The following is a 23,066-nucleotide window of genomic DNA, read 5'->3' on the forward strand; positions in this document are numbered from 1 at the left end:
TCCACTCCAATGTAACAGACAAAATACAAATGGAAACATCATACATATTAAACTCTAATAAACAAGTTGCAACCTAACTAAAGCAAAAAATTTGTCTGTTAAATCCTTAAAAAATAACAAAAGACGTCGTAATTACAAACGTGGATAAAGGTAATGCTACCATTGTCCTTGATCGGACAGCAAACCTGGATAAAATGAACCTGTTCGTATCCAACAACAACATGTACCAAATGGTAAACTACAACCCTACAAGCCACATCAAAAAGAAACCAACAGAATTTGGTGACCACGTGGCCAGAAGAAACAACCAAAAACTAATACTGCGTTATGCCTGCGCTCCCAGAATTTATGGCCTGCCACTATGACACACACCACTACGGCCGATAGTTGAAGGGATCGACAGTCCTAATTATCAATTAGCCAAGAAAGCAGCCACACTCAAGGAGTTGTTAGGTCATTCCCCCTCCTACATAAAAAATACACACTTCATAAACAAGATTAGAAACATCACACCCAATGACAAAAATTTATTAATCAACTTTGATGTAACTGCCCATTTCACTAATGTCCCTATCAATGATACTATTATTCTCTTACAGAACATATTTCCGCCCGACATTATGGCCCTCTTTGCCCACGTACTATGCTCCGGGTATTTCGTGTGGCAAAATAATTTTTACCTACAAAAAGAAAGTACAGGCATGGGTTCATCACTCCCCCCCCCCTCAATAGCTAAATTTTACATGGAAGAATTCGAGCAATGAGCTCTAGATTCGGCCAGCCTAAAACCCAAAGTCTGGCTCAGATATGTTGATGATGTTTTCACCATTTGGCCCCATGGCTGCAAAACATTAAATACATTCCTAAGCCACTGAACAAACAACACAAATGTATCCAATTTACCACTGAAATCGAAAACAACAACTCTCTTCCTTTTCTAGACACAATCGTCACGTGTCTTCCCTCAGGCTGTTTCTCCTTCACAGTCTACCACAAACCTACACACACGGGCCAATACATACATAAAAATTCACACCACCATCCAACACAAAAACTAGGAGTTATCCACACCCTCAAACACAGAGCCCTAACAATTTACTTTAATGAACAAGCTCTGAATCAAGAATTCGAATTCATTAACCAAACATTTGTAAAAAAATGGCTACAATAAAAAAAAATGGTTCACAAGATCCTCCATAAAAATATCACTAAAAACAAAAAAGATTAAAAGAATGCCATAGCCATACCCTTATATTAGAGGCATTTTGGAAAAAATAGACAGAACATTGCTCAAATACAACATTAAACCACCTTCAAACCCCCAACAAAATTAAGAAATTTACTTAGCTCTTCCAAAATCCTCTTCCACACCTGGCCCACCCAGGGGGGTTTACAAAATTCAATGTACCTGCAACCTTACATAGGAGAAACAGGACACACTATCCCAATCAGAAAAGACGAACACAAACGACACATTAAATACCTCCACTATGGAAAAACAGGCCTATCAGACCATGCACTCCAAACATGCCACAGAATCCACTGGAAAGGCACTAAGTCCCTACACCGCACCAAAACCTGGTTTGAGAGAAAATTCAAAGCTCGTGAAATGCTGAAACATTATCCAAACCTGAACAAAAATGATGGATTAATCATTCCAAGAATGTGGAGGACCCATCTGCAACCCTTACAACCAGAACAAGCCCAGAAGAAATGTTTAATGTAGTTCCGTTTTTAATTTAATTTAATTTATTTATTTTTATTTTTTTCTTTTATTTCATTTTTTTTTTTTTCCACGAGAGGGCAGGCTAGGTTAAAAGATTAAACAAGCACCTAGATTCATTTTACCTTTGTATAGTGTACTGTCATGTAGTTTGGATCTTATACATATGTATTTTTCCTGATGATGACCTCAATACAGAGGTCGAAATGTCGAATGTTACTTTCCTAATGTTCAGTAAATCTTCACTATGAATACCTCTTATTCTGATGGTCCTTTCTTCCATTTCCTCATTCCTACATTTCCGACATCGGGGAAATTCTTCAAGATATTGATGATTTGAAATTATTTTAGTTTTATTTTATTATTTAAATTAAGGGGATATTAAATCCCACATTGTTTTAAAACCGAATAACAAACTCAAAGATTGGATTCAGAGAGTTTCTTGCCGAGTATAGTATAGTAAACTATAAAGTATCGGCGATCACTAAGCGTCCGCTAAATGCAAGTGACCCTAGCACGTAGTGAAATTGCGAGATTTCCAGTATTGCACTGCGTGCTAGGGTCACATGCATTTAGCGGACGCTTAGTGATCGCCGATACTTTATAGTTTACTATACTATACTCGGCAAGAAACTCTCTGAATCCAATCTTTGAGTTTCTTATTCGGTTTTAAAACAATGTGGGATTTAATATCCCCTTAATTTAAATAATGTTTTTGTTGCCGAAATGAAGCTTATTAGCTCTTTATATTTAAGTAATTTTATTATTTATTTATATTTATTTTAATTTATTTTATTTTTTGTAACTCAGAAGGAAACAGTGGACATTCTATGGTTAATCAAAAGAATTCTTGATTAACCATAGAAACTTAATGTTTTAAGCTGGCATGACTGTGTGTGTGTATATATATATATATATAGTAAATAAATACTGTATATTGCAAAAATAAATATTGTGTGTGTGTATATGGAGCCTCCATAGCTCAGTCAGTACAGACGAAGCCCTTTAGTCGGAAAGACATGGGTTCGATTCCCGTGAGGAATTCTTTATCTGGTCTCTTTCGACTTAAGGTTAGTTAACTGGTCTCGTATGGAGGTGGAGGGTCTTTCTACTCCCCACCCCAGTAACTTGGGATTTTCATCACTCAAAACAGGCAAACTTGTCCCATGAACACACACAGCTACAGTCATAAAATATACTACAGCAAGGAAGGCAACGCTAAACCACCTTGCTCATAGCCATCTACTTAGTATGGTAGCATATAACAATCCCCACCATCCGTATGGCTGAAGAAATAGGATAGGATATATATATATATATATATATTTATTTATATACGTACACACAGTCACACAAGCTTAAAATATTGTGACCAGTAAACTGCAAGTATATATATACTCCTGAAGACATACCCAACAAGGAGGCTGAAATGTTCAGAGCAACTGTGTCTCTAGATTGCAGCTGAATGCACAATCCTTTTATAATAAATAAAATTTTTTGAGAGTGGATATTAATATTGATTCATGTTCAATATAACTGTTGTCATGTTTTCAAATAACCACTGTTACATATTCAGAAATGCTGTCAATTTATTCTTGACTTTATAAAAACAAACCATTTCTAAAATAAAACCTGCTATGTATTAAAAAATTCCCATGCATAAAAATTACATTATTTTCACTTCCAAACACAGCATGTATTGTCTTTGCTACCTGTAACAATATAAAACATATTACAATTTGTACAAGATATTTGGAATCTAATCTGAAAAATAATTTTACAATGAAGTAGAAATTTTGTCTTAAAACTTATTTTAGAACACATAAAAAAAATAAAAAAAACTGAATGTATATGTGTGTTTTAATATATACAGTATATATACATATATACATATATATATATATATATGTATGTATGTATATGTAAAAGATGCCAAACTATTTTAAACCTGGTTTTACTACATTTCCCAAATAAGTAAACAGACAAATATGCGCCTGCACATAGTGCAAGTCTAGGTGACCCACAAAGTAGTGCAAGTTTACATCTTTCTACGTCTATCTCTCATCCTGAGATTTTTATTTAATAAGGTCAAAGCACCTTATGGTAACTTGTGTTGGTAAAATACTTATAAGCTCTGTATTACTTAACCTTGGTATTTCTAAGCTTGGCTCCCACTGATGAGACCTCAATAAAGGTCGAAACCGGTCTGGGTAGTGGCCCCTTGCCTTTAATGCATAGTATCATACATCTCCTCAAGGAGATGGGCTTTGCATTAAAGGTAAATATTAAGAATAGTGATCAGAGCTTATTCCACCTTTACCATGAGTTGCCTAGACATGCACTACTTTGTGGATCACCCCTAGACTTGCACTATGTGCAGGCGCAAACGTGACTTATTTGTCTGTTTGCTTACTTGGGAAATGGAGTAAAACAAGGTTTAAAATAGCTTGGCATCTTTAACATATATTATACCCAAGGTAAAAAACTTTCTACATATATATATATATATATATATATATATGAAAGTTTATTATAAACTATATCAGACAACTAAAAAACAGAATCGCAGAAAAATATTCTGCTGTGGTTTATATTATTTATATTTATTTCACTGAACCATTTAAATAAATATAAGTAACACTTAGGAAATTTTTATATGGCAAGTGAAGCAGAACATGCAACCTTGGACACATTTGTACTATTGTCTTGAATAGTATCAAAACAATCAAGCCAGCAGTTGAATATAAGTAAAGATCTCTCTAAAAATTAGCCGATCCCTCCCCTCAGACCACTCTCTATGAGTGACCGAAGGATCGTCCAACTCAGCGTTGTTCCACTCAGTGACAGGCTCACCCCGGCACCAAGAAGAACTTCTCAGTTTAGGCTCTACCCAGTGGCAGGCTCACCCCACCAGACAGAGCCATAATCTCAGCAGTAGCCCCACTCAGAGACAGGCAAAGACCTACCCCAAGCAGAGCCTCTCATACCTCAAGGAAAGTGACCACTTCTACACAAAAGTAATCAGTGGGAGTCAGACCCTGAGGTGGAAGTAATGGAGAAATCATATTTACCTATACTAGTTGCCAAAAAGTGTCTCACCTTATTATTAAATTACTCTGGATTACAGAAAGATGGAAGTTTTTTCCCACTTGGTTAGACGATAATAAATTTAGTTTAATCCTTTATCCACATGTAAATAAACAAAGTTTGCACCTGAAGTATCATCAGGACTGAGGCAACTCGTGGTAAAGGTGGACCAAGCTCTCATCTCTCCTTGTCTTAGTATCTCCCATAATGCTATGCATTAAGGGATGGGCCGCTACCCAGACCGGTTTTGACCTTTATTGAGGTCTCGTCAGTGGGAGCCATTATACATGTCTGCAAAGAGATGTGCTTTGCATTATGGGAGATACTAAGACAAGTGATGAGAGCTTAGTCCACCTTTACCATGAGCTGCCTCAGTCCTGAAGAAATCCAAGTGTAAGCAAACAAAGTTTACTTACACTTGGATAAAGGATTAAACTAAATTTATTATAAAAGAGGCACAATGTTATGATTGATCACAAACCAAGGTAATGCTTTTTTTTTTTTTACCATCATCATAAGGGCATAATTCACTTTGAGCTCATTAAACAAAAACAAACAGTGAACCAATATTGTTATATAAAAGTATGGGCAAGATTGGATGAAGATATTCATAAGAAGAGAACTGAACTTTTGCCAAACAATTGGATTAGATTTTCCATCCTGGCAATGTCGCTACACATGATGAAATAACTATCGGAGGGTTTATTGATAAAAAAAAGCAATCACAAAATTGGACCATATTCCAATAAAAAAAAAATCATTTATTATTTATATGTTAGTTTCCTTCAAAACTGTTACCCTAAAATTAAATTTCCTCTAGATATTGAGAAGGATAATAAACTTCCATTTTTAAATTAGTTGTAATCAAAAAAAAAAAAAGTTCTTTTGTTATGTGGCAAGTATGAGGAAGAATGAATATGGAAGATTAACCTTAAGGAGTGATGATGGTCATGGGGTGACAGAAGCAGATAAAATAGTTGAGTTACTGAGTGACCACTTTAAAAGGGTATATCATCCTAGTGAGGTTGCTGTTCTGACGTATGTGACAGATACTAATGTGGGAAAAGAGGTGGATGAATTGGAGGTTCTTAGGATATTGCAGAATCTCAATGTAAATACAGCTGTAAGATTAGATGGGATATCAACTCGGGTTTTGCAAAAATGTGCAAGGGAACTGGCAATGCCTCTGACTAAGCTCTTTAATTTAAGTCTCAGCTCTGGTAGAATTACAAAGGAGCAGTAAGAGGACAAAATAATACCCTTGCATAAGGGAGGTTCTAAGACTGCAGTAGCAAATTATAGAGCAATCAGTATCTCAGGTGTGGTGGTAAAAGTACTGGAAAAATTAGTCAAAAAGAGAATTCAAGAATGGATGAATAAAAATATGATACTGTATGAGGGACAACATCACTTTGTGAAGGGTCAGTCATGCCTTAGTAATTTACTAACTTTTTATAATAGAGTAACAGCAGAGTTGGATAAATTTTTTATTATTATTATTATTATTATTATTATTGTTCCGGGAAACTCCAAGGAGTCGACAGACTCATCGAGGGAGGCCCTAACATCATGTCAAGAACAACTATTCAACATTCACACAGTATCTATCATACCTTGCCTTGAACTCATTCACAGTCGTAGCACCCACAACAGACTCTGGAAGCTTATTCCACTCATTTACCACTCTCCAAGTAAAGAACCTAGCTCTAACACCCTTGTCAACCATGCTCTTGCCCAGCTTCCATGCATGGCCCCTAGTCCTCCCACCACCAGTCATATTTTCAAAAATATCTTCTGGATCAATCTTATAAAAACCCTTCAGTAATTTGAATGTCTCAATCATATCACCCCTCCTTCGCCTATCGTCCAATTTCTGCAACCCACAAATCTTCAACCTATTCTCATAAGGTTCATTCCACAGACCTGCTATCATCTTGGTCACTCGTCTCTGGACCCTCTCCAGAAGGTCCAGAGACCAGAAGTTTCCAATAAAGGAAATGGCTATACAACGATTCTGCTGGATTTGCAAAGCCATTTGACAGAATACCACATGGCACTCGGTTATGCAAATTAGAACAAATGGGGATATATATATATATATATATTTTATGAAAAAAAATTGAATGACTAGAACCGAGATTTAATTAAAAAGGTTTTAATATAAACACACTACTAGTTTCGGCCTGTAACAGCCTTCTTCAGGTGACATTATAAAAGAAAAAACACTAAACATTGAGGGTTAAAAGACTATGAATAACATAGACAGTCTTTATACATAATTAGCATGAAAATGTTGTAGTTGTATTTGAAGCTGTTCTTTCATTTGTGCATTGTTGGGAGAGTGCATGCTTGCTGCATCACGTGAACGCCAGTACATGATTACAGCTGAATGACTATCTGGGAGGTTGTAGCTTAAGTTGTTATTTAGACGAACAGGATTGAAGATGATTTCTCTCGATTCCACAATTTTTCTCTCTATTTCGTCACTGCAACGGAAGATGTTTGTAGATTTTTCCCAGCAGACTTTGTGACTTTGGTTATCATCATTAGGATTAGCCGAGAAAAGGATATGACTTGATAATGCACTTGCTCGCTGTCTCTTGTAAGTAATGTCTCTCATGTGTTCTTCCATACGCATTTCGACAGATTTGTCTGTCTGCCGAAATAAGGAATATCGCAGTCACATAATATTTTATATACGCCAGGGTATTTGAGTTGATGATGACAAGGTTTTGGGTGGCTAATTAAGGAACGGATCTTTGGAAGTGGAGTGAACAAGGTTCTGATATTGTATTTCTTTAGAACTTTTGCTAATTTATGTGAAACAGTACTTATGTAAGGAATAGATATATTGCTTTTGAATCTATTTGTTTCTTCTGGGTGATGTCTAGGAGGATTAAGAAGGAATTTGTTAATGATTTTCTTGAAATGGTTTAATGAAAATGATTCCTTCTTAATCCTCCTAGACATCACCCAGAAGAAACAAATAGATTCAAAAGCAATATATCTATTCCTTACATAAGTACTGTTTCACATAAATTAGCAAAAGTTCTAAAGAAATACAATATCAGAACCTTGTTCACTCCACTTCCAAAGATCCGTTCCTTAATTAGCCACCCAAAACCTTGTCATCATCAACTCAAATACCCTGGCGTATATAAAATATTATGTGACTGCGATATTCCTTATTTCGGCAGACAGACAAATCTGTCGAAATGCGTATGGAAGAACACATGAGAGACATTACTTACAAGAGACAGCGAGCAAGTGCATTATCAAGTCATATCCTTTTCTCGGCTAATCCTAATGATGATAACCAAAGTCACAAAGTCTGCTGGGAAAAATCTACAAACATCTTCCGTTGCAGTGACGAAATAGAGAGAAAAATTGTGGAATCGAGAGAAATCATCTTCAATCCTGTTCATCTAAATAACAACTTAAGCTACAACCTCCCAGATAGTCATTCAGCTGTAATCATGTACTGGCGTTCACGTGGTGCAGCAAGCACGCACTCTCCCAACAATGCAACAAATGAAAGAACAGCTTCAAATACAACTACAACGTTTTCATGCTAATTATGTATAAAGACTGTCTATGTTATTCATAGTCTTTTAACCCTCAATGCTTAGTGTTTTTTCTTTTATAATGTCACCTGAAGAAGGCTGTTGTAGGCCGAAACTAGTAGTGTGTTTATATTAAAACCTTTTTTAATTAAATCTCGGTTCTAGTCATTCAATTTTTTTTCATAAAACTATGTATGCTAACCGAGTCAATGATCATTCTGTCATATATATATATATATATATATATATATATATATATATAATGCGCTGGTTAAGTGGATAAGAGGGTGGCTGCTGGACAAATATCAAAAAGTGGTATATGGAGCAGCAGAATCGAGGCTAAAACAGGTAACTAGTGGTGTGCCACAAAATTCAGTGCTGGGCCATTGCTGTTTAATTTGTACATAAATGATACATGAAATAACTTGAAAGGAAGTTTTCAGTTGTTTGATGATGATGCACACTTTGGTAGAGTTAACAAAGGCAATGTTGAAGGGCTTGCACGATGATTTAAATAGGCTGTCAGTATGGGCAAAATATAATGGGTATCAATTCAATGTGGCAAAATGCAAAGTTATGCATTTGGTATAAACAAATTACAAGCTGTGTATCACATTGATAGTACTGTATTCCAAGTACTATCAATGTACTGTATTCCAAGGGTAACTACTCAGACTGGTAGTACCTTAAGAAAGTGACCTTTATTAAGGTACTGTTAAGGTGTGGGGTTACTGCTCTCTGTGGGGTGAAAAGATTACAACCTGTGTACCACACTGATGGAACTGTACTTCAGGAAACTGATGAAGCCAGGAATTTGGGAGTATTAGTGGATAGCGAATTAAAGTTTAGAGGTCATATTGCAAAAGTAGCTAAAGCAGCTCATCAGATTACTTGGTTAATGAAGAATACCCTGATGAGCAGAGACAATCAGGTTATTATACCTCTTTATAGAGACATAGTAAGACTCCCCCCCCCCCCATCTTGACTACTCTGGACAGATCATCACCTGGATTTCGGGGGATGAGGAAGATGTGGAGAGGATCCAGAGGAAAGCGACCAAGGTTGTATTAGGTCTACAGAATGAATCTTATGAAGACAGGTTGACGATTTGTGGGTTATAGAAATTGGGTGATAGGCAGAAAAGTTGTGATATGATTGATACATAGAAAACACTGCAGGGTTTTTACAAGATTAATACAGAGTAAAATTTTCCTGCTGATGATGGGAGAACTAGAGGCCATCCTTGGAAACTGAGCAAGAGTGTAGTTAGCAGGGGTTACCGGACTAGATTTTTTGCTTGGAGAGTGGTGAAAGAGTGGAATAGGGTGGCATGACTATGAATGAGTTCAAAGCAAAGTACAATAGATACTGCACAAATATTGGATAATACTTGGCATGATATTTCTTGCTTACCTCAATGAATGTAAGGACTCCATGGAGTTACACATAATAATAATAATAATAATAATAATAAAGTATCTTCATGACTAGGCTACTTGTGTATCAAGGCTAATGACTTCATGTCAACTGCCTAATGGGTAGTGGCCCTTCCCAAAATGCATATCATTATGGAAAGGGCCATTACTCAGACTAGTTTTGACCTTTATTAAGGTACTATTAAGGTGTGGCATTACCGCTTTCAAAAAAATTCTGAGTGACCCAAAAAGATCACTCCTAAACTGATCAAACTGTTATTGGTGACTCTACTCAGTGACAAGCATAAACTTACCACCAAGCAGAATTAGTAATCCCCAGAATCGAGCCCAAAAATGAACATTATTAAAATGTCATCAGTAGGAGCCAGGCCTAAAAAAGATATGAAGGTTGAAGTAATCCAGAATTTGATATTTTTTTCATCCTTTGGTTATGTAGTAGTTGTAATTTAAGCCTGTTTTTGTTCTTTAACACCCCAACCAGCCATGACGTCCAGCTAAATCTAGATACGATTCTGTAACACCTATTGAATAACATGGATAAAAAGTGCAATTTGGTCTAATTATTTCATCCACCTCGCCGGTAGGGAGGTTAAGCTGTTTTGTATAGAGTTCTCTTACCCAGATGAAGCCACCAGTCAGGTGGCGAAACTAGTAGGCTAACATTCTGTATCAAAAATCTCTGTTTTTAATCTAAGTGTAAGCAAACCAAGTTTGCATGTGAAGTATTTTCACAACTGGGCTAAAGGTTGAAACTGGTCTGGGTAGTGGTCTTTTCCATAATGCAGAGCATTATACATGTTCTAAAGGATGCATTATATAATAGTAAGGCAATTTATTTATTTATTTGTATGGGGTTCCCCCTTGCTTTTCTCCATCTCTTTGGGAAGGGGGGGGAGGCAGGTTGCGCCCTCCTGATGAGGGATTAGGTGTATGTATATATATATATATATATATATATATATATTATGAATGTAAATCCATGTGTGTGTTCACAGGACAGCTTTGCCTGTTCTGAGGGACAAAAAACCTGAGTTTCCCATGGAAAAAATCCTCTAGCTCCATAAGAGACCAGCTAACTCACCTTAAGTTGAAAGAGACCAGATCAATGTTTCTCATGTCATAGACAGGAATCAAACCCAGATCTTTCTGACCAAAGGGTTTTGTTGTGCCAACTGAGCTATGGAAGCTCTACTAAGGCAATTGATGTAACCTCTATATACAAGTAGCCTAGTCATGAAGATACTTCATGTGCTTACACTTGGATGAAGGATAAAAAAAGAATATACTTTCTTGACAAGTTTAATATCTTCATGCCAGTTCCTTTCATTGTCCTCAAGAAAAACTTCAAGGTTGCGATACCTGAGAGGTATCACAACCTTGAAGAACCATGAATAGTTAAAGATGAAACAAAAAAGAAAGATGAGCTTACTTTTAGTGTTACACGGTGATCAGCATTCATTATAGAAATTGTGGACTTTACAATAGTGTTATAAATAAAGATGAGCGTAACTTCTTTTCCATTAGCTCCTTCAAAATGACTTCTTTTCTCAGAACATTGTTAAATGGATTAGTCTTCTGCTTCAATTCCTTACCTGGATAACATTCTTATTGCAAGCATGTTTAAGGAATTCTCAGAGGTCATAAGCTCACACGGTACCTTGAACAGGAACCATGGCCTCTTATTCATCATGATATTTGGAAATCTCTCATGTGTCTTTGAAAACTGTCTCAATTATTCCAATGACCATCTTAAAGATAATGCTTTTGACTTCATGGAGATGTCGTGTTAATAATAATAATCAGAAAATGTTTTCTGTTTCATTTTTAATTCTTTATCAGACTTGTACAAAAGAATTTTCAAGTACTGACAGCAGACTGATTCCCTCCAATTTTCACATTAAGTGAGGTTGCCTTTCTTTAGAATTATGGTTATCACTGCCTCTTTCACCAGCCTGGTTGGCCAAGTGGTTAGCATATCTGTTCTCAAAGCTAAGGGGATGCAGGTCAGAATCCTGGCATGGATATTTTGTAACTGTTCTACTAAATCTGTGTGGAAAGGGAATCTGCAACCCTACCACTTCTTCCTCTTAACATGTAAGGCTCGTTGTGATAGGGAAGTTAATTCTATCCACATATAAACTATGCCAAGTATATATCAGAGCATGTACACTATCTACCAATAATTGTCCTGGCATCCCTGTTATTTGAAGATATGGAACATTCCAGGTTTGTTAATAACATAAAAACTGGTGTACAGATAGTAGGCAGTATTTCATCGTAGCAGTTGAATACAGGTGGTATGGCAACACGACATGAACTCAGTGACTTTGAGAGATACATCATCATGGGCTGTCACATTGGTGGCATGAACAACGGGGGCTTTGTTTAACAGGGCGATGCCCCAGCCGGCATGAAATTTTGTCATGTTGTACCATCATTTTGTATATTCGTTTAAGCCAATAAGAATACAGTTTGGTCGGCTAAATCCCAAATTGCCAGTCCATCCTCATTCATTCAGTATCCAGGTAGATACCCAACAGGGTGCACCACGAGAAGGTGAGGATTGGACATTAGGTCAGAAGCCCTGGTCGGTTCTCCGCATTCCTTTAAAGGCTATGTGAGGTCTCCTCTCAAATATATATATATATATATATATATATATATATATATATACCAAGTTTATAAAATTGCTTGGTATCTTTAACATATGTATATATATATATATATACATGATTAACAAATTTACAGACTAGAAGCTGAGAACTACCAAAATAGAAAAAATACTGTTTATTATTTGGGCATTCAACTGGTTTCATCTTCTTAGAAGACTTCATGATGGATTTTTGTTCAGGAAGTGAAATATTCACTGCTTATACCATGTTCCAACATAAAGATGTATGTTAAAGATTCACATGTAAAGAACACACAAGTTTTCCATAGAAATACTAGTTGTGTGTGTGTGCACTCAAATAATAAATATTATTTTTTCTATTTTGGTATCTCTCGACTTCTAGTCATTAAATTTTTTAATCATGTCATACAGCCAAGTAAATCCTTTGCATCAAAGTATATATATATAAAAATACAGGGTGTCTCAAAAAAATTTATACACACTTTGAATGATCATAAAGTTAGTATTTATTATAGTACTGATACCTTTCACATTGTCAAGTACACTACATAAATGTACTTTTCATCCCTCAACATCTGTATTCAAACTGATGACCGTCCTGGTCCAGGCACTGCTGATAGCGTGCAGCAATGGAGTTGCAAACACTGAGAATCATTTCATCTTGTAACTTCTCTTTCAATTGCTGCTTTCAAGTCGTCGACTGTTGCCAGTTTTGAAGTGTAAACTTTACCCTTGATAAATCCCCATAAGAAGAAGTCCATTAGCATGAGATCTGGTGAACGAGGAGAAGGGGGAATTCTACAGAACCTCTTCTATCAATCCATCTGTTGGGTAGAGTCTCATCAAGATAGACCCTCATATCTCGATGGTTTCCAAGTACCACTCGCAAAACTGCATTCTCCTAATCGGATCATCGTTGAGAGCATGTGTTCTTCTTGGAATGTAACTTTTCCAATGACTGTGCTTCAACATGTGATGGACACTTGATTTTGATACTCCTATCTCACAAGATGCTTGTCATACAGATTTTCTTGAACTTTGATGATACGTTTTAATCAACCTTTCCTCTGTTGCGGGCCTCGTAGCTGTTCGTGGTCTTCCTGAACGTTGCTTATGGATATTCTGAATAGTTCCATCTTCTTCAAATTTATCTCTAATTTGAGTGATAGTAAATCTCGTAGGTGGATCTCATTGAAATTCTCTTCTAAATTGTCTTTGCACTTCCACTATGTTTTCATACTTCCAGTAGTATTCTAGGATAAATTTTCTTTCCTCAAAGCTTAGTCTGGTTTCAGCCATTATTTCAAATCCATTAAAACTGCAAAATAACGAAAATTAAGTGAGTTATCAGCTGTTGAAGTGTGTATACATTTTTTCGAGACACCCTATATATATCAGGGGCATATATTTAGGGTGTGCTAAGTGTGTGGTGCACATCCACAGAATAGCAGTATTGCTGATATTATACTTTTTGTATTTATTCCTGTTAAAGACTCCCCTAATTGTTTCCTGGATTTGTGTGATTCCTAAAATTAAACACAATATAGTAATGCTTCATGAAGAGGACACTTTTCAACATGTAAATATTGCAACACGTTTGCATTAATAGGCCGACCGTGCACTCACAAATATGGACACCTTCGAGTCCTTTGAATAGACGTACAAATGGTGCAGCAGGTCAAATTCTTAGCATTCTAGTGGTTTTAAACTACCCAGAATGTGAGGCAGGGTGTACACTGAGACAACAGCACTCTGTAGCAACACTCCACCATATATTTTGTTCTGTTAACTTCCACTTCACACCAGATAGATTCAAAATTACTGCTGCATGGGACATTATTGCCATCATTGTTTTCTTGCATTTCTACTCTAACTGGACTTAAGTCATCTGATATCATTAGTACTCCTCCTCTCCTATCTCTTCTGTCATTCCTAAAAATAGTATACCCATTACACTCAATCCCACTTACCATCTGATGATAGTCAGGTTTCACTAATGCCAACAATCTTAAGCCACATTGTATTCAATAAAGCAATGAACTCAATCCCTTTGTTTCCAATACTCCTGGCATTTGTGTATAGACATAATAAATTACCACCTAGCTTATTCTTATAATTAGATATACAATCTATTTGGTCTTGTTCTAGAATTTCCTCTTTTCCCCTCCCCAGACATACTTAAAAGGTCTAAACCCAAAACATATTTTTCTACCCCTTTGCCCTACATAACCATGTTTGAAGACATTCATATCTTTATCATGTTTGCATACCATAACTGAACTTTCACACACATTTTTCCCATTCCTCCTTTGATGATCTAGTTTCCCTGACTTTCTGAATCTCATACCAAAAAGTAATTCCTTCAGGCTCCCAAATGAAATTCAAGTGCAGGCCATCCTTCTTATACAAGTCTTTTCTGCTATCAAACTCACTCCACACCTCTAAAAACACACATCCATTTCTTCTACACAGCCTGTGCATGAAATCATTTGCTATCATCGCCATCCTTCTTAACTTGGCACTATCGTATCTGGGTAGCAAACCTACAATTTTTACTCTCTCACATTTCTTTCTTGCTTCTTCCAGCAGACCTTTCATATCTTCTCCCATACTATATTTGTCACTACTTAAATTATTAGTACCTACCAGAACCACCATCTCCTTTCTTTTTTGCTTTTCAATTTTATTTCATATTTTTAATTTTTGACCCTGGGAAACTAGAAATAGTGACTCCCTCAGCAAGTGCAAATTTTAAGATTGAGTCACCATACCATATCATCTATTTTTTCTTAGATTTTAACTTACCTTGTTGTTATTAATATTATGATTATCAACTTCAATACTTTCCTGCCTGTTCTTGTTATGATCCTTTTTCTTATCGTGTCTAAGCTTAGTCAAATGTTTTTCCACCTTTTCTAATTGTCTGGTCGTTTTTCTAATAATTTCTTTTAATCGAGATATTTCTAATGTCAACTTATCCTCAGATAAATCATCATCATCACTGCAGCAGTACTTTTGTTCATCAGGATAAACGCTCTCCTCAATAGTAAGAACTTGATCTTTAGCCACTGCCATTACGATGAGTTTTTGGCACCATTCTTAAGAGTAGTAAAAATAAACCAATAATATTACTGCAATTATGTTATAAAATGCTGTAGAATAATAATTACACTAAAAAAAACGACAACAATATACTACAATCCCAGATCTTTCAGGAGCTTTCTAAATTAAAATAAATATAAATAAGTAGGATTTTTTTTCTCAAAAAAATTTTATGTGTTTATAATCCCACAAGTTAGCAAAATTGACTGTAGAACAAGAGTATGAAAAATTGACTGTATGAAAAATGAATCCAAGTTTAGGATAGTACCTTTTATCCAGCACATCAGGAATGTATTAAGCCTAGTGAGTCCAACTGCCTGCTAATTCCTCAAAAAAAAGTTAGGGCTAAAATTGCAACCTGCTCTCTTTGAGGAATGAAAAGCTGTTAGATTTTTTTTTGTAATAGATAACATATAAATATTTATATATATTATATATTATATTATATATAATATATAAATATAAATACAAACATAAATTTAAATGTCAAAAATTACCTTGTGCAGTGCGCGCACGCACGTGTGCACACACACACACACACACACCTGTAATTATGGTATCACCAGAATAATTAAATGCACAGCTGAAAATTTCATCTGTATGTCCTGCCAAAATCTGAAGACATGTGCCACTGAAAGGATCCCAGATTCGACCTGTTTTATCACTGCTAACTGATAATATTTTGCTTCCTTGAGGATTAAACACTACCTGAGAATTAAAAAAAAATTGCAATAGAAATATTAGAATATTTTATTCACACAGTTGAAACACAGCTAAAACAAGAATGAAATTGGTGACACAGTGCAGTTCATATTCTAACCAAGAATCTAAGAGCAGTCAGTCAAGCATCATAAAATATGGACTGTTTCAAGCAATGCCATGTTTTGTAAATTATACATGTTTAAAATCCTTAATGTTTAATGATAAGTTAGCTTTTTTGAAATTGCAGGGTGCCAGTAATAATTTATATAATCTTGATCTGTTTAAGTCACAACTAACCATCTTCAGTTGCCAAATTTCATTATGTTGTAATTTCTTCACACTCTTTCTTGCTGAAGTTTTTATCACTGAGTACTGTGATGTCAATAATCCAAACTTGATGATCAGTAATTGTGATGTCAAGTCTATTTCAGCCCAAAGGTCAATCAGTTTGTATTTTAAAATCCTAGAGAATTTTTTCTGTTTCATTTTCCAATACTGATCCTCCCTGTTTAATGCTTTTGCAATAGATTCACATCATACATGCATGTATATAATGTGGGATTAACCTAATCTGATGGAATATGGTGGTTAATCCTTATTCCTGTAGTGTCCTATATCTGTATATTGCACATCTCTTTTGTTCTGAAGGATGAAAAGCTCAAGTTCCTGGGGGGAAAAAAAACCCTTCCACCTCTGAATGACACCAGCTAATTCTCCTTCAGATGAAAAAGCCCTGATACAGGTTCTTCATGTCCTAGATGAGATTCAAACCCAAGTCTTTCCAATCAAAGGGTGTCAAAAACAACTGAGGTATACTATCTGATCAAAACTATCTGGACATACCTTCATGCTAGTAGATATGGCTATATAACATCACAGCCATGTCTCATACAGATATAAAAGGAATCACACAGCCTTCCTGTCTTCAAAGACATTAACATTAACAGTAAAACTGTCTAAACTGAAGAGCTCAGTGATATTTTACATGGCACTATGATAGGATACTGCCTTTCAAACAACTCAATTCAGAAAATTTCTTCCCTGGTACAGCTGTCCTCATCAACTGAAGTAATTATATTGTGAAGTAGAAATGCCTAGGAACAACAACACAATCATGACCTGGCAGGCCACATAAAATTACAGAGCTGGACCACCAAATACTGAAGTGCATGATGCAAAAACATCATCCATCCTCAGTTGAAACGGGTGACGACTCGAAGGGGGGGGGGGTCTCCCCCCTTTCGAGTCATCAGAATTCAAGGAGAACCAGCCTACCAGTCCAGAACTCGGGGGGGGGCCTAGTAATTCATATGAAATTTACATATTTAGTTATTCATATCCAAATACATGCAGTAGATCTAATGGAGATATTTAACAAAATTTAGCAGAGAGTTCCGGCCTGTGTAGTTCAAACTGTTTCAATTTAAACTTAATGCAAGCCATGTGGTTGGAAGGAGATCGTGCCATCAATGAAATGCAGCCTAACATTTGATACATACCAAGAGGCTTTAAAACTTCCTTTAGATTTTTTAATTATTGAAAAATCAATTCTAGAATAGACATGTACTTATCTTCCATAATATGGTGCCATAAATATGTTTTTTTTAAGTAATTAAAATTAAAGTGCTGCATATCCCCTAAAGACCTTTCACATTTCCCCTTGGGGGGAGGTGCACATACCACACTTTGGGAAACACTGTGATAGAAGGGAAAAAAAATTATTTCTGCGAAGAGAGTAAATTCTGCCACCTGTATACAATACCAGCTAATTCACTTCAGTTAAAAAGTCCTTACACAAGTATTTGGTGTAATTAGAACTATCAAAAGGGCATTAACTGCTACTGACTGTGCTGTGGAGGTACTCAGCACATTACCTTTAAATATTAAATCAAATTTGATTTATATACAGCTTAAAGTAAAAATATATAATAAAATTGAGATAAAAGTAGTAATAATGATAAAAACAGAAAAAAAGGACTTAAAATTTTATTTAAAAAAATTATTATAAAAGTTTTTTTCCTATTTACTGTTACTGTAGAAAATAGATTATTAACATAAGTTAATAAGAAAGGGAGGAAGGAGTACAACATTCCATCAGAAGAAAGATATTCCTTGGGAAAATGAGTGGGAAATTCTCAGATAAATGTTTAAATATCCTTATGCTTATAAATGCAGATTAGAGCAGTATGTGTATGTGCATGGTGGAGGGAGAGGTGGTGGAGTATTGTTATGCTTGAAAAACTGTGTGGCTATGTGATTAAAGTTTTCCTTGTATTAAAGATACCAATCTACTTAATCAAGAGTTATTTAGTCAAATGATATTCATATAGGTCTGCAAGTTAATTAAAAAAATATGTACTTTGGACACTTCTCCATTATGACCAAGCAGCTGAGAAAGGCACCTTTGAGTTCTGGAGTCAAATACTTGAACAGTTCCATCTGAACTTCCAGTAGCAATGTAATGGCCAGTCATATCAAAAGTTACATCTAACACCTCATCTGAGTGTCCTGGTAAATTTCCAATGCACAAACCTAAACAAAAAAGCAGAGTGAAATAAAAAGTTCTCCATTTTATATAAGTAGTATTCTTTTCTGATTTATTTTTATTTATTATTTATATAAGTGGTATTCTTTTCTAAAAAAAATAAATAAATAAATAATGCTCTTAAATTTCCTATCCATAAAATGTGCATGTAAATATTTGCTCTGAGAATAGCAAATGAAATGGCGATCCCACATATGTTCACCTATAGAATACTAGTACCATGCATGAGTAGAAAGCTGAGGAGAAAGAAAAAAAACTGATTAACATTGGATAGAAAGACCTGCAGTTCTACTCTTTAGAAAATACATAGGAAAAGAGACTGTTTCAAAGAATAGTAATAACAAAGAATATGAATAAAGAGGAAGAAAATTTGTTGTGTGAGTTTGAAGTTGCGAAGGATCAGCTATATATAGTATATCCAAACAGATTTAGAAGCATTGAAAGGAATAATAATGACAATTCTGATAACAAATAACCATAGAAACATTTGTAGAAAGTTCACGTGACATGATCAGTGAGAAATGGGACACTGATCGGTCATATTTCCTCTTTTGTATACTGAGGCAAGAATTTTTGGGGAATTCTTAAGGGACAATGGCCCAACTGTAAGAACAATATTCCATGGTTCAACAAATTTTACACTTTTAGAGAGTTACATGCAGTGGCGACTCGTGGCTTGAAATCGTGGGGGTGCTGCAACTTTCAAAATATACATACACACTGATAAAATATCAAAATTATGGTAAAAAATTTTTAAAAAAATTAAACATGAAAAAATATTGTTTATTATTGATAAAATTATACAGTTTAGTATAATTCAAAATTACTTAAAAATAAAATCCATTCCTTTAATTGTAATTAAAGGAATGGATTTACAATTTTTGGACATTGCAATTAAATCCTTTAATTGAACTGCGCGACGGACAGTGCCGCATTAAGCTAATAGCTTGCATCTCACTATGACATGCATATGCTTGCATGCATAGCAATATGGCACTGTGGTAAACACAGTGCTGCTAGCGTCCTTTGCTCTCCTAAGTGCTACAAGATGGATTTTTATTATTTTTTATACAAAATAAGAGAATTGTATGGGATTGTTGATGATAAAATTAAATATTACAAGCAAATATAAATAAATTAATAAATATATTTATATATCGAGAAAATTTGGGGGCTGCTGCAGTTCCACAGTGCCTATGCACAAGCCGTCCCTGGTTACATGTTTCTCAGAATAAACTAATACCTGAGGTAAAAGACAAAAACCCAATTTCTTGCTGAAGAAGTGAAACTACTGATACATTTTGTTGAAAAATATTGTATTTCATCACATGGACTGCATTTGTTGGACTAATCAGCTAAGGGAAATGTTTGTGAATGTCTTTATGTGGTAAATGGTTTTCACTGTTCACCAATTGAAGGCCTGAAGTAACTTTAAAAAGTACTTGTTTGGTCTTCAGAGACTGGATTCCCAGATTATTTAACTTTAGTTAGTCCATTTGTGGATAGTGAGATAGAATATATACAGCTGACTCTCACTGTAGTACATTGCTAAATAGACCCATAGTTACAAATTCTATGCTAAAAGAAATTCACTGTAACAAACCATCCACAAAAACAAACTGTTCATAAAAAAACTATAAAAATAGAGGAAAACTCACATTAAAATTTATTTAATTGTAGAATTTTTACCTAAGCTTCATAGGCATCTTCAGTACCGAATTACAGAATGACAATCAACAATAACAGGCAATTCTAAAAAGCACCACTTTAGTAGCTAATGTAAGACAGATAAGACAGTCATTAATAATTTCCTAACTAAAAATATATATATATATATATATATATATATATATATTATATATATTCTATGCTAAAATTCTATGCTAAAAGAAATTTTATGTATATATATATATATATATATATACATAAAATTAGGAAAGATTAGCAGATTTAAAAAGTACTATCTCCCATAGAGGGGATAGATATAGTCTGTTTGGATCTCTTTAAGTTTGGACAAGGGAGTTATGTTTCACACATTTCTTTAAAAAGATGTTCTATGAAGAAACAACTTTTATGGAAGTCTCTTTTGTCTTGTTCAAGTGAGCTCTATGTTTAGTGCAGACAGTATGCTCAATAAGTCCAGACTGTTCAGGCTCATGATATTTAATATAAGATGTATGAATATAAGCTGCAAGAGCAGGGAATCTGGTAGATGTCTGGAAAACCTGGAGGTGGAAGGTTATCCTTCGGAGAAGCAAGAAAGGTAGAGATTTTTCTGATGGCACAGACAGCAACTAAAATGTTTTTCTGTGGTTTTAAAATTTTTGGGTTGGGACTATTGAGACCTTATTACATCATGCTCATTCTTTATGTTCTTCTGACGAACTTTTACAGAAAGAATAACAACATATTAAATTTACCTTCTTATCAAATAGTTTTAATGATTTCTTCATCAAAAAAGCATTTAACAATTAAGGAATCTCTGCTTCTTCTAATGCAGAAGAAATAACTTGCATTCCTATCCTTTATGACCAAGGCATTTCTGAATGCATAGCAAAAATTTTAAAACCACTGAAGAACATTTTTGTTGCCATCCGTCCCATCAGAAAAATCCCTACCTTTCTTGCTTCTCTTAAGAATAGGCTTCTACCTCTAGGTTTACCAGACATCTACCAGATTCACTGATCTTGCAGCTTATATTTTGGACAAACTGAAAGATCTGTTTTTATTCATCTAGAAGAACATACGTCTTATATTAAATATCATGAGCCTGAACAGTCTTGGACTTGCTGAGCATACTTGAACAAGAAAAAAGAGACCTCTGTAAAAGTTATTTCCTAATAAAACTTATTTATAAAGAAATGTGTAAAACATTACATCATTGTCCTAACTTAAAGAGATTCAATGGAATATCTGTCATCCGTTATGGAAGACAGTACTTTTTAAACCTGCTAACCTTTCCTACCTTTATACAGTATAGCTGTTAGCCGAGTGGTTAGTGTATCTGCTCTCCAGCCAAAAGGTTGCAGGTTCAAATCCTGTCCTGGGCATGAATGTTTGTGATTGTCTGTAAAAATGCTAATGGAGCCTGGTGGATTGCATTGGTATAGATGATAGTTGTAATTCGTTGACTGAATGGTGGAGACGGAGAGTAGGCGCCCTCCTTCGATAAGTCTTTGGACTCCTTGGAAGTGTCACATAATAATAATAATTATAATAATAATAAATGGGTGTCGAATTTCAATACTGTTTTTTTTTTTTTTTTTTTGCACCATACCATATACAGGTATCCCTTGATTAACGTGGTTAATTAATCCCTCAATGTTACCGTGTATATCAAAATTGCGTTAATCAAATCTAATAATCAATGGTAAAAAGTACAATTCGTCCCTGATCGATTGCTGTACTAATAGTTTATTTTATGTGGTACTCTTTTAGGAAAGATAAAAAATGAATGCAAAGTAAATGTTTAATAAATACTAATAACCTACATTAGTTACTGCAATTTTTTTTAATCAAAAGAAGTTATAAAGAGTCATTTGAACAGTTTTAGTTTTTTTCTTATCGGCATAAATTCTACAATAACAAGCAAAATGACTCTCCAGACCTCTGCAAACAAGCATTCTTTGATTAACATCTGGATTCATATCCATTACTTGCTGCTTAAGCGATTCTAAACTGCGAAATATTCCATCAAGTTCTTTGACTGTTATTTCCTTTGGAACCGCATCTTCACATTCCATTTGTTCGTTGTCTTCATATGTGCATTGTTCAATTTCAAGAAGATCGTTGTCACTGAAATCTTTTGAATTTGAATCCAATAATTCTTTAACATCTTCTGCATCAACACCATCAAAACCGAGGTCTTCACCAATTGCAATGATTTCTTTGACCACGTTGTTCACAGGATTTTGAAAACAACCTAAGTCATTAGCGCATTCTGGCAGAAGGTTTTTCCAAACAGCTTTCATGCAACTAGAAGACATTTGCTCCCATGAGTCACGAATGTTCTCAATTGCATGTTTAATGTTAAATTTTTTCCAAAATTTGTGGAGCATAATCGCATTTTCTCCCATTGTTGTTTCTACTGCCTTTGACAATGTATTTTTAAGAAAATAGGCTTTGAAAGTTGCAATGACGCCCATGTCCATGGGTTGTAGCAATGATGTCATATTTGGCGGGAAAAATAAAACTTTCACATTCTCATACAGATCATTAAGAGAATTTGGATGACCACGAGGCTAGCAGCCTCGTGCCGTGAGCATGATTTTGCGTG

The 23,066-nt window shown here is 35.1% G+C and overlaps 1 protein-coding gene across 1 annotated transcript in view; it reads right to left on the minus strand.

The window, feature by feature from the left end:
* Positions 1-3,350: 3,350 nt before the first annotated feature.
* Positions 3,351-23,066, minus strand: part of LOC150109432 (uncharacterized) — a 334,156-nt gene continuing 314,440 nt past the window's right edge. The window contains exons 11-13 of the mRNA XM_090408164.1: positions 18,605-18,777; positions 16,041-16,251; positions 3,351-3,435 (exon numbers count right to left, since the gene is read on the minus strand). Coding sequence (XP_090264290.1) covers positions 3,401-3,435; positions 16,041-16,251; positions 18,605-18,777 — 419 coding nt within the window. The 3' untranslated portion in view covers positions 3,351-3,400. The remainder of the gene's footprint in view (positions 3,436-16,040; positions 16,252-18,604; positions 18,778-23,066) is intronic.

The sequence above is a fragment of the Typopeltis vanoorti genome, chromosome 2 (genome assembly GCF_054136105.1).
Source record: "Typopeltis vanoorti isolate ZY-2024b chromosome 2, IOZ_Tvanoo_1.0, whole genome shotgun sequence".
NCBI lineage: Eukaryota > Metazoa > Arthropoda > Arachnida > Uropygi > Thelyphonidae > Typopeltis > Typopeltis vanoorti.